The sequence below is a fragment of the Artemia franciscana genome, chromosome 10 (assembly GCF_032884065.1).
Source record: "Artemia franciscana chromosome 10, ASM3288406v1, whole genome shotgun sequence".
NCBI lineage: Eukaryota > Metazoa > Arthropoda > Branchiopoda > Anostraca > Artemiidae > Artemia > Artemia franciscana.
Genome location: NC_088872.1, coordinates 1849817 through 1867585, shown reverse-complemented (window position 1 = coordinate 1867585; position 17769 = coordinate 1849817). Strand labels below are relative to the sequence as shown.

The 17769-nt window shown below is 33.8% G+C and overlaps 1 protein-coding gene across 3 annotated transcripts in view; it reads left to right on the top strand.

The window, feature by feature from the left end:
* Positions 1 to 17769, top strand: part of LOC136031644 (myosin heavy chain 95F-like) — a 97216-nt gene that overhangs the window by 49496 nt on the left and 29951 nt on the right. For all 3 annotated transcript variants that reach the window (XM_065711294.1, XM_065711295.1, XM_065711296.1), the window contains exons 4-5: positions 7150 to 7270; positions 8287 to 8416. In XM_065711294.1, the coding sequence (XP_065567366.1) occupies positions 7150 to 7270; positions 8287 to 8416 (251 nt within the window). The remainder of the gene's footprint in view (positions 1 to 7149; positions 7271 to 8286; positions 8417 to 17769) is intronic.

Genomic DNA, 17769 nt, shown 5'->3' with positions numbered 1-17769 from the left:
TTCGCCACTTTTGTGACTAATAAATTACCTAGGTTCATTATAACAAATGGATAGAACAAACCCTAATTTATTAAATATAACCGGACACTAATTAAATGTCAAAGGACCAATAAAGTTAAGCTTCCATAAAGACATCAACATATTTTCTACAAACTGTATAATTTACAAAAATTACTTGACTTATGAAGCAATTAGTGGCTCAAATTTTCAGAAGTGAAATAAAATACTGTTATATGTGGCCAATTCAAAATTTATTTACTCCTTTACAACAAAATATTAATGCCAATATAATTCAGGTAAATCCAATTAAGAACAAGGCAATCTTAAAATTCCCGGACATGGAAGAATGAATGGAATAAGTCAAGTTGAAAAAACTTCTGAATTATGAAAATAAGTCGGAAATACCTAAGAAACAGCTACTATTACTAATAACTCATCGACGCATCTAGCCACCCTAGGCCACCACAGCTGCACTGACTCCTCCTCCATACAAATTTATTCAAAGCATCCCTCTTTACATCCTCCCAGGAAGTTCCCATTTCCTTCAGATTTTTCTTTATGACATCGTTCTGCGCTAATCACGGACAACCTTGGACAACCACGGACACGTTCAATTCACAGACAACCAAATTTCTGTTTAGCCTTAGACGGTTCACTGAAAAGGACAATCGTTGGCAATCTATCATCCTTCATCCACAAAACATGTCCTAGCAACCTCAACCTGTCTATCGCTATTGGCTTAGAAAGCGGGATTGATCCACCCTTTTCAGACAGCCTACTGTTTGAAATACGTTCAGTCAGCCAAATACCAAGAACAATTCATAAGCAATTTCTCTGGAAAACATCCAGCAAATCTTCAGCTGCTTTTTGAAGCGCCCTTGCTTCAAAGCCATGCTTGACAACTGTCATCACTTCAGATTACAATATTCTAATTTTGGTTTGCACACTTATAAAAGTTTTTTTAACTAAGAAAAAAAATACCCTGAGCATTGGCTATTCTACTTTTGACATCTTCACTATTCTCACTATCTTTACTAATAATACTAGCAAGGTTAGTGAAGCTGTCCACCTGATCAATCTTTTCGTTACCCAACGTCAACTTTTCATCTTCCCTTGTATCTAGCCTTAGTGACTTAGCCTTCTTAACATTTATTTTGAAATCTATTCTAGCACCCTGAACGCACAACATCTCTAAAGGTTCATTTATTTAGCTCACACTTTCATGTGGGATGTTTAAATCGTCAGCATATTTTAAATCCAGGAGGGTGCCTTTTCTATGCTTTTTAAGAAGAAATCCATCAAAATGGTCCATATAAAGGGTGATAAAACACAACCTTGATTAATTCCTGATTTAATAAGAAACCAGCCGCTGACCTCATTTCCTATCTTAGCCGCATCAATGTTATTCTCGTGCATAGTACTTATCACTTTAATGTATTTGTCTGTTATACCAAACACTGATAAAACTTTTGCTAAAGTTCATATATTATCAGAATGTAAATCTTGCTCATATCTATAAAACTGAGGACCAAAGGTGTTTTATAACACAGATAATTCTCAATCATTAACATAAGAATGAAAATTTGGTCGACACATCCTCTACTCTTTCTAAAACTGCAATGTTATTCTCTTAAAACTTTGTCTATAGTATTTCTCAGTCTAAGAAGCATCATATTACTAATTAATTTACTGCCTACAAAGACCAGACTAATACCATTATAATTATCACCCTCACTCTTATCACCTGTGTAATAAAGGTTTTCCTAAAATCGCTAGGAAATTCCACTTTTTCAAAAATCATATTCATAATCTTCAGTAACTTATTTTAATCCTCAGAGCCACCATTCTAAAGAAACTCATTTACCACGCAATCAGCACCTGGAGCCTTATTATTTTCTTTTCCTTTTAGTACTGTCACTAAATATTCCTTACAGAATAAATCTTCCTTCACATCCAAAGTATCACAAACTTTTTCACTTTCCTCTAAATCTTTTCCTGCAACTCTATTTTGGTTAAACACATCCTCAACATATTAAACTTTAGAGGAGGCTCACTTAGGTAGTTCTAGTTCACTTTTAAGAGTAAAAAATTATGAAGGGCAAAAACCTACCCCTTCCTGACAACCCCTCTTTTCACCAAACACATTTGATTGAAATTGTGAGATTTTTTTTCCATTTTTTTTCAAAATAGTCCATAGTGGTTAACTTGTAGGTTACATTTAACCAGCATTTGACGCTCTTTAGGAAATTAAATAAAAAAAACAATTTTTTTAAAATGAAAGTAAGGGGCAACATTAAAACTTAAAACGAACAGAAATTACGCCGTATATGAAAGGGACTTTTCCTCCTCAACAACTCGCATCTTTACGCTAAAGTTTGACTCTTTCTCTTAACTCTATTTTTAAAACAGTAAGAAACTTTAGCGTAAAAAGCAGGGCGTTGAGAAGGAAAAGTGCCTTTCATATACGGAGTAATTTCTGTTCGTTTTAAATTTTAATGTTGCTCCTTACTTTCATTTAAAAAAACTTGTTTTTCTTATTTAATTTCTGGACGCTTTTGATTTAATGCATGTTTTGATCTTGGCTCTCCGCATATAAATAATGAAAACGAAATTTGCATATCAATTAATTGCAATTAATCGGAAGATTTTGAGAAAACAGGAGCGAAGGAGGAGGCCTAGTAGCCCTCCAATTTTTTGATTAATTAAAAAACCAACTAGAACTTTTATTTTTTTTAGAAATGTTTTCATTGGTAAAAAATATACGTCAGTTACGAATTAACTTACGTAACGAATTTCTATATTCGTATGTTTTTATTGCGTATATGAGGGGGTTCAACCCCCGCTGATACCTCGCTCTTTACACTAAAGCTTAAATTGTGTCCCAATTCCTTAAGAATGACCTCTTAATCACAAAGCCCATAGAATAAATAGTTGAAATTACTAACAATGCTTTAGCGTAAAGAGTGAGGTATAACGAGGAGGTAAACCCCTCATATGCGTAATAGTTTTTGTTCGTTTTAAGTTTTAATGCTGCTCCTTACTTTCAGTAGAAAAAACTTTCCATATTTCTTTTTTCATTGTTTTTTCAAATAACGCTAGAAAATCCTCTGCCCCCTTCATTGAAATTTTCTTCCCCCATGGGAAGTTTCTCCATGGAAATATCCTCCCACATAACCCCCCTCCTCAACTCTCCCTCCTTAACCAAAAAAATACCCCTGAAAACGTCTGTACACTTCCCAGTAACCATTACTATATGTAAACACAGGTCAAAGTTTGTAACTTGCAGCCCCTTCCACGGGGACTGCGGGGGAGTAAGTCGTCCCTAAAGACATAGTTACTAGGTTTTTTTTACTATGGTGAATAAAATGGCTATCTCAGACTTTTGGTAAAAAATAGCGTATAAGGGGGCCTAGGTGCCCTCCAATTTTTTTGGTCACTAAAAAGGGTACTAGATCTAAAAAAAAACAACATAAAAACAAACAAAAAACAAATAAACACGCATCCGTGATCTGTCTTCTGGCAAAAAATGCGAAATTCCACATTTTTGCAGGTAGGAGCTTGAAACTTCTATTATAAGGTTCTCTGATACACTGAATCTGATGGTGTGATTTTCGTTAAGATTGTAAGCTTTTAGGGGATGTTTCCCCTATTTTTTAATATGAAGCAAATTTTCTCATGCTCATAACTTTTGATGGGTATAACTGATCTTGATGAAACTTATATATTTAAAATCAGCATTAAAATGCAATTCTTTTGATGTAACTATTGGTATCAAAATTTAATTTTTTAGAGTTTCGATTACTATTGAACCGGGTCGCTCCTTGCTACAGTTCGTTACCACGGACTGTTTGAAAATTGATGTTTTGGTGGACATAATGGCAAAAATTAAAAATTTGTTGCGACCTAATCTCAAATTGTAACTTAAAGTGAGAACTAAATTTTTTAGTGTTGTTTAAATACGACCTTTCCCAATATTTCATGAGTAGTGGTTTGATACTATCAACCCAGGGGGAAAAACAAAAATATCAGTGCTATATTTGAAAAAAAAGGATTTTCCTTTGTTGTTCAAGGGGGGAGAGTGTAAGTCACCACTGCTCATGCAAAAAAAATTAAATAGTTTCGGGATATAGACCATGGATAATGTGCTGCTTTTTCTCTTGCCCTGAGTCCTTGGAAAGAAGGGGGTTGACAAACGCATAGTAAGTGAACCTTCAAACAATGTTGAAAAAATAAATGTCTTAAAACTTTTTTCAGATGCTTGTTTTGGAAATGATGGGTGAGGGGGGGCTTGCTGCTCTTATATCACTTTTGACTCTCGGCCGTCCTTGCCGAATGGGTTGGTGCGCTGGATCCGGGATCCCCTGTCTGAGAGGACGCGGGTTCGAATCCCGGTGTTCCCAATTCTTCAGTTTGGGACGGGGGTCAGTGGCGTGACTCTGTAAGCTTAGCCAGAGTTGACCCTGCTCTAAAAGGGTACCTGGAGAAATCTGGGGAAGGTAAACAGGAAGGGTGTGAGAAAGCACAGGATGGCTGGCCCCCAACCCCCCAATGCACTTCCTGGCTGAAGGGCCAAGAAACTGAGATCAGCACCGCCGGTACGGACTGTAAAGTCTAATGCCTATCCTTTACCTTTTTTTTACTCTCAAAAAGGGCACTATAATTTCCAATTTCAAATCAACTGAGCCCTATATGAAGCTTATTTGACCAGTCATTCCATGATTCCTCCAAGGCGTAACTTGCAACCTCTACCCCAGGATTATCGGGGAAGGAGGGGGGTATGTCAACTCCCCGGGTATTGCAGTGGTGATTTATCTCCTATTTTTACTTTTTTTGCCATGATTAGCAGGCTACTGCAACATCATTGAGAGATGTTTAATGGTTTATTTGAAAACTAATACTCATATTCATATTTAAGTGGGTTTTTTTTACAAATTTTTCATGATGACTTCATATCAAAATATATGACACCAAAAATGACATATGTTCTTTGCCATTCCTGGAGTGTAAAGGATGGGAATCAAGAAACAGGCCATTATTAAAATCTCCATTGTTGAAAACATATAGTGAAAAACTCATGGGAAAGCTGAAGAGAGATAGGACATAACATATCCAATATATTACTCAGCAAAAATTCATGTTGATCTCTTCAATTGCATCGTGAGTTAGGGTAATTTTCATCTTTTCGTAGGGTAATGCATATATTAAAAAAAACTTAACAATGATTAACTTTTCTGAAACTGAGTGTTTCTTGCGTAAGTAAAGAGTGAATTTGAAACTTGTTTTAAAGATTACTTAGTCGCAGATTGTGCAACATATCTGCAAAACTAGCTCAAATAAACTGGCACGTGATATTTCCCTGTATCTATGAAATATTAAAAAATTGAACTTTACTGAACTTGTCAGAGCTCTTTTTTTACTTTTAATGTTTAATGTCCATTTAATGTAATTAAATGGCAATTCATCGGTACGATGGTCTGTGAGAGACGATTGAGAGTTACAAATTAATCTTTCATTTTACGCAACTAATTTATAAACTTTTCCGTTCCTATGAAAGTGACCTGTTTCTTTCATTGGTTTTGCAACTGTTAATTCTTCTAGTGTAAGGATGTACCTGTAGCAAGCAGGTCTTTTTGAGCTTGTTTAGAATATATATTTGCTGCATGATCAGCGCAGCAAATATTTTTTTCTTTTTTTAATGTTTAAACTTCTTTGTTTTACTTCCATAAGAAAAACTTATTGCTTTAAAACTAATCACCTTAAAGCTTTATTCCAATGAGCAGTTCCAAAAACTTTATTCCTGAGTTGCAACCAAAGATTGAATTCTGAGATCAGGGCTAGAGATGTAATTTTTATGGGGCAAGGAGGCAACTACCTTACCTATACTTCAGTTTACCCCCTGCCCCTGCAGAAGTTTGTTTTCTTCAAAAATCTTGTGAAAATTAACATAAGCCATCATTATTCAAGCATTCAAATACATTGGTCAATTTTCTCTTGTATATCTTTATGTTTAAGGTACTATATGACTCAGTTTTCAGTTTTCACAGTCATTCTGCTTAATTTGCAAAATTGACTCTGATTTTGCCTCCCCCTTAGGATTTTGACAAAATTACGCCACTTTTCGAAGTTTGAACACTTATGTCACTGGGTAAGAATGGTGGTCAATGGTTTGAATCAAAAAGCTCAGCCAGAATAGACCCAGCTCTAAGATAAGTACCTGAAAAAAGAGGGGAAACACCGGAAATACCGGATAATTTCCCCCAACCAGGCATTGCGCTGCTGACTGTTGAACTCAAGGCATAGAATCTAGGGATGGGTACTTACGTAACGTAGACCATTGGTCAGTTTGCGAAATCATTTCTTAGTCAAAGTTCTATTCTAATCAATCATTGATCTCAATAAAAAAAATTGTCCTACTTAAGCCATTCGTATGAAGTTATTCGTACTAAAGACTTAGAACAATAAAATATTTTGAAGAACTTTTTTAAGGTGTTTTGTGCAACAAAACAATTTGAATCGCTAATTTTCATATTTTTATCTTATTTCAAGGAAAACCAGAGTTTGAAGCACAAATTTGCATATTTTCATTCATTTTTGAGCAACAATATACTTTGAAGTACATATTTGCACATTTTCATCCATTTTTGAACAACAATATATTTTGAAGCACTAATTGGTATATTTTCATCTATTTTTGAACAACAATATATTTTGAAGTATATATTTGCATATTTTCATCTTGTTTAGAGCAACAATAAACTTAGAAGATCAATTTTACATATTTTAATTTATTTTTTTTTGGGATTAACGCATTTTAAAAGATGCATTTGCATATTTCCATCTTATTTTGAGCAAACAACAAATTTTGAAGCAGACATTTGTTATATTTTTTTTTACTGTGTTTCGTGCAACAAAAAATTTGAAGTGTAAATTTCAATATTTACATCTGGTTTCAATTTAACAATCCTTTTTTATTTTTAGCTAGTTTACGGTAAAATTTATTCGAAATAAGAGTATTCAGCTCAATAAGTAAATAGAACTACAAAGAAAATTGTTTGTAGTTTCGTAAGAGCTTAAGACACAGTTGTCAACACAATCTAATTGAAATACTGCTAATAATTAAATAATAATTACTCTAGCCACATTTTCCAGGTCAGGTATGATAATGACCCAACAAATGCAGGCAGAAAACAGGAAACGTGATCTCAGTTCTTGGAAGTACTCAGAGTTAAGAGATACTATCAACAATTCCTGTGACATTGCTCTCCTCGAGGTAATATAATTGCTTAGTCTTGGGTCTAGCAGCAGGTGATATGTATGGGAGGTCCCCTTCCCCAACGTTTTCTGGTAGTTGATGAAAAAATTTTGTTCAACAAATCGATGGCACTTAGTGCCAACATTTCACTCGATAATTTTTAGGGGGTGAATGGGCTGATTTAAAACGTATGATGCAAAGCAATAACTTTCCAAATGAATAGTTTTAAAATGACAAGTTAATGTAAATGTTTTTTTCTTTTCATTTCAATGATTTCTCCGTCGTATTTAAATTATTGTAAACTAATTTTAAGTACACATTATTGAAAAGGACAAAAACAAGAAAATTAGGCAGTGGGGTTGCTTAAATAGGAGATAATCCTCAATATAAAATTAAATTCAATTGTATGCTTTTCGTTTCGATCTGATTCATTTTTCAAAAAAGGTTGTCGGCTATTTTTTGAAATTCCTAAATATTAGTTTGGAAACAAGATTTTTATATTAAAACATGAATTATAATAAGAGTAATCATTCTGGAATCAGCTATAAATGGCAATTTTTTCTCAATTGCAAGATTTTCCTATTATGTTAGGAGAAGAGAGTATGTCTGTATTAAAAATATAAATAGTAAAACAATTACAAATTTCAAAGAATTTTTTTTGGGGAGGGGAGTCGGTTTGTTTAAGTCTCAAGAACAAATAACAATAGGTGTATTTGAAAGCTATTCAGCCATATTACTAACCTGGAAATTCCAGGTCGAGAAAGTGAGTAGTTTGGAGTGATTCGGTGTAAAAATCTTTCCCTATTTAAATTTGCCTCTCTTTAAACTATTTTGTTCAGTCTTACAAAATAAGACTAATTTGCTGTAAAGACAATTTTTAAATAAACAATCTTCTAACTTTGTTGTGAAAACATCTCCAGCCATCGTCTGTTATGTAATCGTGAAGGTTCATGAAATCCTTCGTGTTTTACTGTTTTATATCATATCGAATCAGAAATTATGTAAGGATCACTAAAATAATAAATCCGTTATAGGCTTGTAAGGAAGAGTTCAGTCGTCGTCTTAAGGTCTATCATACTTGGAAAGGAAACAATTCCAAGAAAGATGTAAAAGAAGAACTGCAAAGTGAACCAAAATTGATTCTAGAGGCTGCTGATAAGGCGAGTAAGTCCGTATTATGCTTCAATTATAGTATGAAAGCAATGCTTATTAACTTTAGCCTCTCGAGACACAAATTTAAACTTAAACAAAGTTAAAACTAAATTAGAATTTATAAATCCAGATAATAAAATCTGCAAGCACCGCGACGGGGCCAGATGTAAGTTTCAAGGGACCGCCAAAGCTCTAATATATAAAAGCTCAAATATACAAATAGCTAATGAAACTTTATGCTTATTTTTTTAATTACTGATGGCTCGCGAGATAAGCTGAAAATTAGACAGTGAAAATACAATATTGAAAATATCCTACACTCTGAATTTCAACCAAAAATTAACACAGAAAAAGTTACTGGATAAAAAATTATATTGTTAGTTCTTCGTTCCAAATCAGTATTGACACCTCTATTGAATTGTAAGTATATTGCATCACAAAAAAATTGACACTTTTAGATAATGCACGTGTGCAAGAGGCCTTGTGCCTCTGTCACAAAAGAAGGTATTAGACCCATGTGCCCCCCAAAAAACTGATATTTTTTACGATTTATCCATTCTATTTAATATAAATTTTCATGACATAACTCTTTTACGTCCTCCCTTTTATTGGCTCCTTTGAATTGGACACTTTGAACATTTGCTTAGTTAGAAAAATTTTTCTTAAAGTAATCTGATTCTGAAAAGGGTTAGTGTTTGACACAATAGTAGTTTTCATAAGTTTTGGGTTTAGCGTGAACTTTCATTTTGGATTTTTCAGAAAAAAAGAAACATAGAGGATGCCTGTATTTCTCCTTTACCCTACTTGAGCTATATTTTCCCCCACTCAATTGAAATATAAGTAGTGATGTCCTTGTGGATTTCGTGATATACATAGCCGCTACTCCTTTCTTTTATTAATGACAAAAAACATGAACAGTAACCCCTTCAAGACAGAGGTGTTAATCACGTCATAGAGAATGTTTTCCACGACACGCAAGTGCATGTTACGTCTTGGGGAATGTTTTCTGAGAGATGTAGGTGTCTGTTCTGTAATTGAAGCTGAGGGTGGTGTAATTGTACGTGACTTGCTAGATTTGCTTTAGTATTATTTTTGCATTGGAAGGATAAACATCTAAATCTTATTTTTAAAAATAAGAGGGCGTGTGTACATGATAGCGTTGTAGTCCCACTGAATGCTGAGAAAAATAAATACTTAAATTATGGAACAAGTGATAATGGCAACACTATTGGATATGTATGCGTGCATTATCATGACAGTAAGAAGTTAAATTTCTTTTAAATACCGAAAAAATCCCAGTATTATAGAGGTAGATATGCAAGAGTAGCATTTCCAGAGAAGTTGTGTTGAAAGACAGCTCAAACATAAGATTTTAAGTGGACGACAAAGGACAACTTCTTGCTGATGGTAAAAAGTTCCCAGATATTATCACTCTCTTCCTACTATTACCATACTATGAAAGGTAAAGAGAAGATAGGTTTCCCCCCACAATCTCATTCAATATATCTTATCTAGGTGTCGAAAATGTTACCTATGTAGAAATAACATGGTATTAGACGTTGAAACGGCAGAACAAAATAAAATGGGTACTAGCAAAATATCCAAAAATTCAAAGGATCAGAAAATTCATTCATATTCATATTCTTCGCTGTTTGAAAGATGCATAGCCAATGTCCTGACTAATGAAATTTCTCAAGCCGAACTGGCCAGACATGACAATAAACAACAAAGAGTGATAAAACACCACAAAAAAACCTCAAATGAGACTACAGCCAGTAGAGGGGAAAGACTAAAATAACAAGGATATTTCACCTGTATCCAAACTAGGCGTCCTCAGCACAAGATAAAAAGAAAAAAACACTAAACTAAAAACAAATAAAACCACCACCAATAATAATAAATACAATTGTCTCGTTTGAGTTTTTTGTGGAGGTTTATCTCTCTTTGTTGCATACTGTAATGTCCTGACTTTACAGTTTATGAACTATTATTAACAATGATAAGCATATTGTTAGTGCTTTGAATACGGTTGAGGAAATCCAAGGGTATACAATGTGATTTGTGTTTGGACACATACGGATCCGAATTGAATACATCGATTATTTGATTTGTATTCATTGTGCCAAGTCTAATAGAACACTGTCATTAGGGGTAATTTTCAAATAGGTTTCAAATTGATTTAGTGAGATTGATACAATACTCTCCTCCAATTATTCAACAAAGGTACATTCTAAGCGTACTGCACCCGTTCGGAAAATATTCATATCTTGAGTACCGGACAAATCCAATACAATGATACCATGAGTTTGTGCAAACATTTTTTCGGTTATACCATTTCCAAATAGCTATGAATCACAATCAAGGGATTGCACTTAAGTTTACTTGAATATTAACAAATAAACTAATTTGGTTTAGTTTAATTTGTTTTAAACTAATTTGTTTTAATTTAAATTTACTTAAGCTAGGATAATATCTATCCCTATTTTTATCAACCCGGGTGTTAAAATCTCGTGATAAAAACTCCATATTTCTACCTGGGACCCTGTCTGTTTACTCCTGTAATTGCATGTAAAATTCTTTTGGATGACTAGTATCTCCATCAGTCGGTTCAACAGAGGAATAAACTGCTATAACTGATACCTTTAACTTTTAAGAAATAAAATGAGCAATTAGTATTCTATTATTAATACCTTCCTGTAAACAAGACTTAGTAGCGTCCCTGTTCATCATACATAAAAAAACTATTTTTTTTAACTGAAAGTAAGGAGTGACATTAAAACCTAAAACGAACAGAAATTACTCCGTATATGAAATGGGTTGTCCCCTCCGCAATCCCTCGCTCTTTACGCTAAAGCTTTTAATTGTTTTAACAAGCAGAATTGTGGCAAAGAGTCAAACTTTAGCGTAAAGAGCGAGGGATTGCGGAGGGGACAACCCATTTCATATACGGAGTAATTTCAGTTCGTTTGAAGTTTTAATGTCGCTTCTTACTTTCAGTTAAAAAAACTAGTTTTTCCTTTGTAATTTCTGAACATTTTGAATTAATGCATTTTGGAATTTGGCTCTCCACACATAAATTATTAAAATGAAATTTGTATATTAATTCCTTTTTTGGCTAAATGGCTTTCTCTTAGTTTTGATCAAACGATTTTGAGAAATAAGGGATGGGGAAGGAGGCCTAGTTGCCATGCAATTTTTCGGTTACATAAAAAGGCAATTAAAATATACGGGTAAAAAATATACGTAACTTAAGAATTAACTTACGTAACAAACTTTTATATTCTTAAATTTTTATTATGTATATGAGGGGATTTGTACCCTCGTTAATACCTCGCTCTTTACACTAAATCGTAAGTTTTGTCCCAATTCTTTAAGAATGACCCCTGAATCAGAAAGGCCGTAGAATAAATAGTTGAAATTACTAAGAATACTATAGCATAAAGAGCGAGGTATTTATCTCCTCCTAAATACCTCACTCTTTATGCTAAAGTATTTTTAGAACCCCTCATATGCGTAATAATCTCTGTTCATTTTAAGTTTCAATGCTACTCCCTACTTTCAATTGAAAAAACTTTTTCATGTTTATTTTTGATTGTTTTTTTGTAGTAATTTTAGAAAATCCTGCGCCCTTTTCATTGAATTTCTGTTACCCCATGACATATTTCTCCAAGGAAAGATCCTCCCACATATATCCCTCCCCTCAACTCTACCCCCAAAACCAAAAAAATCCCCTGAAAACGTCTGTACACTTCCCAATAACCATTATTATATGTATTAAATAAAAAAAACTAATTTTTTTAGCTGAAAGTAAGGAGCGACATTAAAACTTAAAACGAACAGAGATTACTCCGTATATGAAATGAGTTGTCCCCTCCGCAATGCCTCGCTCTTTACGCTAAAGCTTTTAATTCTTATAAAAAGCAGAATTGTGGCAAAGAGTCAAGTTTTTAATTGTTTTAAAAAGTAGAATTGTGGCAAAGAGTCAAACTTCGAGATTCTAAGACTCTTAGGGGGTGTTTTCCCCTATTTTCTAAAATAAGGCAAATTTTTTCAGGCTCGTAACTTTTGATGACAACGACTAAATTTGATGAAACTTATATATTTAAAATCAGCATAAAAATCCTTTTGATGTATGTATTTTAGTATCAAAATTCCGTTTTTTAGAGTCTCGTTAACTATTGAGCCAGGTCGCTCCTTACTACAGTTCGTTACCACGAACTGTTTGATAAGCCCTTTTCCCTGTCTATTTACCCCATCCTTCTTGCCTGAATAATCAAATTCTATGTGTATTATCAGGAGTATTATTACCCCTAGGATATGAGTTTCTGAAACTCCTAATATGTCCAATTCAAATCGTCTCAGTTTGTCAGTCAAAATGTCAGTACGATAGTTATTTCTTAACGCTGTAACATTAAAAATTCAAATTTTCATTTTCTTTTAATTACTGAAATTATTTTGGCCTCAGAAAAAGCAATGATCCAAGATACCTGTGCCAAGCAGGGATCAACATATCTTCTCAAGTCTACAATTAAGCAATTAAGCCGGCTTAGAACTGCACCGTAAGAAACCTCCAGTATGAGTGGACGCTTTGTGCAATCCTGGGCCCATCTTGGTCACAACGTAGTTTTTAGCAATTAGCGACGTTCTTCGATCAACAAAAGCCAAAATTCTGCACAGTCAGTCCCAATCCTATTACCTCCGACTCATTATATATGCATGTCTGCAAAGATTATGCTACTACGGAGATGCAGCCCATAGCAAATAAATTACCTATTATTACTATTAATTAGCTATTAGTATTATTCAGTAATTAGAATCCCGTGCGAATGCTGTGTCGTTTACTAGACTACATTTTTCTCGAGGGCCACCACTCCTCAAATAGGGATGTAGTTGCACGCAAGGTCCCAGTCTTGGAGGTACCCCAAAAGGGTCCCTTTGCAGAGGCCTTTGTCCTTAGATCTGGATATTATGAACTGCCATTGGTGTCCTCCTATAGAGAATCTTCCCACAATGGTGTTCTGTGTCACCATACAAATTATCCCATAGCTGGGAGAAAATTTGTAACCCATGTAACGTGTAGACACGCTGTTGGGCCCTGCTGAGTTTACATTTGAGGGGTCTTCTTACTCCTTCAACTGTATTTATGGCCTGGGTGAGCGTGCTACAATTTCTATTATGGATCCCTAGGGACAAGGTCCCCCCATTTGGTCCGTGCCTCATACCTTTAGGGTGTTACACTATCACCACCTGGGGAAAAACTGAGTGGCTTGGGGGGTTTACATTATGTAGTGACAAAATTATTTGTGAAAGAATGGTTTGTTAAAGAGATTACTTAAGTGATTTGACAAAAAACATACTTATATAGTCACATTTATTTAGCTTTAAATATGAGCAATAAATATTTAATAGTCATTAATTGTGTTTGACTTTTGGCATATTACCATTATGAACTGATTTCCTGAAAGCATTAGATAATTTTCTTTAAAAAATATTCGAAAAATCAAACTTAATAAAATTAAAAATTTAAATTAAAAAATATTATTAAAGTACACTAAATTCTTAAAAATATTAAAAAAAAGTAATTTATGAATATTTTTTTAAAAGTAATTTCAAACATTGTTTCAACTAATGTTTCGACAATGTTCTGTTTCAAACAATCAAACAAATTTAGAGAATATTTTACGTCTGCTTACATTTTTGAGAAGAAAATGTTTTGAAAATATTTAAGGATTGAATTAGTCCCATTTCGTTCTCTGTTTTCTTTAGTTTTTATTATAACATTTAATAGGGTCGGCCACATTTTGGGTGCTTGATAAGTCACCACTACTTAGCCCCCTTTAATCAATAAATTTTAAGAAACTATCGAGACTTCGCTGGAAAAGATCAGCAGGTATGTTTGCAAGGATTCCTTTCAAGGGGAGAGGAGGGGTAGGATGCTCACATAATAATAAAAAACATAAATAAATAAAAGCTAAATTGTTCGAAAAATATAGAAAAATACAGGGACAATCTTATTATTTTATTCTTTGTTTTTCAATCAAAATGAAGGCATTTCTGCAAATTCTAACTACCTAAATATTCCAATGGCCAAATCCAAAAATAATTGAAAATTGACAAAATGACAGCCAAATGGTTCAAACAGTATGGACAGTCTTGCACATTTCACTTGATCATCAGATGAGGACATCACATAGCGATTTCTGCAACATAGCAATAGTCACGTGCACACTTCATTATGTCAATTACATCAGCCAACTCAGTTATTCATTACGCGTGAAAGGTTACAACCCCCCATTACCCGATAAAAATTGATATTTTGCTATAAACGTGTTACTAAATATCTATTTATTTATGTTTTTATTTCAATATGTTATGTCAATATGTTATGTTTTTTTTTCAATATGTATTTCTCGTATATTGGTAGTGTCAGAGTCCGTTTTATATTCATATCAAATAGCCATACCGCTCAATTTATTACAGCATTATAGTACTTCAATATGAATTATATATAACTTGCATAATTTGAAAGATTGTTGCTTGTGCTCACCAGCCTCCCGTTTATGTAGACACTGATTTATCTAAAAAAAAATGTGTAGTAAACAATTTTCATATGATAACCCCTCGGTGGCATTTGGTTTTTCATTATTAGATTTTTTACAATAACATCTAAATCTATAAATATGGAGGTCAACTCTAATAAATAATCTTCACTGGAAAAAATTTGAAAATGTAAGTTTTCAGAGAGCAGATATTTCGGATAAAATTATTAACTATGTTTTATAATCACATCAATATTTTCCGCATTGAAAATATTTAGAGATTAGTGAAAACATTTATGTTATAAATAACCATTTCTAGGAAAAGAAATCCTTTTTTGATCTAATAATTTATACCTTCAGGCTCTTTTTTGACAAGAGCGATGTTTGACGTTTCTAGCCTGAGTAAAGACTGATGAGGTGTTTCTCTCCCTTTTTAAACCGTTTTCGCTTTGTTGTGATTTTAATCGCTTGCCGAGCGGTCACGCGCCACACCTGAAATTTTGTGTAATACTTTCTTTAAAATCCTTCCCATAGCCCAACTGATTTTAATCGCTCACCGAGAGATCGCAAGCCTCTCTTGAGATTTTGTGTAATACTTTCTTTGAATTTCTTCCCATAGCCCCATACTTGTAGAGCAGAGGACGAAAAATCCACGGCAACCGGTGCAATATATGGTTTAGCCAGGGGTAGTGCAGAGCAAAGCAATTCTATGACCCAGTTGTTGGGGTCCAACAGTAGCAACAATGCATTCAGTGCCAGGACCAACAAAAGTTTTTTTTTCTGTTAACCATTTTACTGAATGGGCCGAAAATGACATGTAATCACAGCCAAACCTTTTTTTGTTGCTAGAGGGTCGCCCAATCAACTTCTTAATGTTAGCTGACAGAGCTCAAAATTTGGAGTGTTTGCTGAAATATATTGAAGGTGCTTTATACTATAGAGGTAAATTTATTCCTGAGTGATTTTCGTTCAATAGGACGTAGGAGGGGGACAATGCTATTGCCAACTCTCAATGTTTCATAGAGTGGAGCGTAAAGAAATACAAAATTTTCAGACAAGAAGCATGAAGCATAGTCAATAAAAATAACTTGATCCATGTCACTGGTGTTTCCAGCGTTTTGACCATTAATTATACTTTGTTTGAAACTGAGTACATCTCTTAAATTATCATTGAGAATAAGCTTCTCATTGTCAATGAAGTAATTAATGTTTATCTTGCCTTGATCCATTGAATTGTTAAAGTGGATTGTATCATTCTTAGGAGCGAAGATTTTTCTACTGATAGCATGATGAAAATCAGTCATACTATCATATTCCTTGTATGGTAATGTGATGATTGGATATTGAACCGAGTTCATTGATTCTATCCATTCCTCACTAACTAGCGGCCAATCATGAGGTCTTACTTTAAACTCATATGCACAATCCTTTCTTAGGATACTATATGTATTTTTCAGAATACGATCAACAAGAGTAACTTCTTACCTGCCCTCAAATTTAATGGTGGGGGAGAGTTTTGTCCAAACATCCCTTGTTTTGTTCAAAACATCATACAGGGGTCAGAGACATTGGATATGAATGTCAGACAGCAATAATTCGGCATTGTGAACGTCTTCAGTGCCAACTCAAGAATAAAAATCAGAGTTGTATCCTAGTCAATGAACAAGCAGCTGTTACTTACCCTTAAGACTTCGACTCTTCAATATATTTTTAATTTGATATATTTCTTTATTTTAAATTTTTGTGATTCATAATCGTACCCCCCATCCCCCAAGAATGTCATCATATTTCATAGCACGTGGAAGATTCGTTGCAGGCTTAGTGTCTAAGACTTTTGACACTTTAAAAGTTTAGTGGACGAAAAGTAATTCCGCTTTTCAAAAATTTTAGTAGTTCAATTGATTTGAACTGCAAGACCAACATTAAATTTTGTCTTCATAACCTTTTCATAGGAATACTATTTAAGAAATATGTCAAGTAAATTATTACTGTGACAAATATCAACAGGACTATGATTACATAAGGACCATTGAAGAGGTTAATTATAAATGAACATGATTTTATCTAAAACGTGAAAAAAAGCAGCAGTATTTTTCTATCTACAATATCTCTAGTTTAAAAGTTGAATTTTGTATATCAAAAGTTCAGGCACTGCCACCTTTACAGGGCTATGAATATAATAGAGTATTGTATTATATTTCAATAAAGCCTTTTTTACATCTTTTTTAACAAATTCACTTCCCCGATTAGTTTGAGTTTTTCTATAGGAATCTTGTTGCGAGATAGATTTAAGGGCTTGAGCAACCTCTTCGCCTCTCTTTCAACGCAATGGAACGGCATAGACATTGCAATTAAAACACAGATTGGAAGTAAAACATACTTGTAAGGGTTATTGTGACGTATTTGAATCTCTTCTAGAGTTAAAAAATCTGCTTGTAAAATATACAAGGGGGAAAGGCTTTATTTTTTCGATAGTGATCATCGCAAAATTTAAGATTTTGACGAAGAGTATAGCTGGGTTCATTCTTTAAATACTTTGTCACCAAATTCTTTTCAACTCCAGCGACTCAAGCAAGTGTGGTAGGGGAACTTCAACTTTTCGCTTCGCCAATATTTTCATGAAAATGTTTCAAAACTTGAGCCATTTAGAATGTAAACGCGGTTTGAAGCGTCCGTTACGCTTTTGCATACTAAATGCGATAAAAATACGCTTTCAATTAAAACCGTTTAAATCATTACTCCCACTTGGCATCCTATTCATAAGCGATATGTCTTTTGACATTTATCCATATTCCTCAATCGATTTAAAATATCTTTATTCCCAAT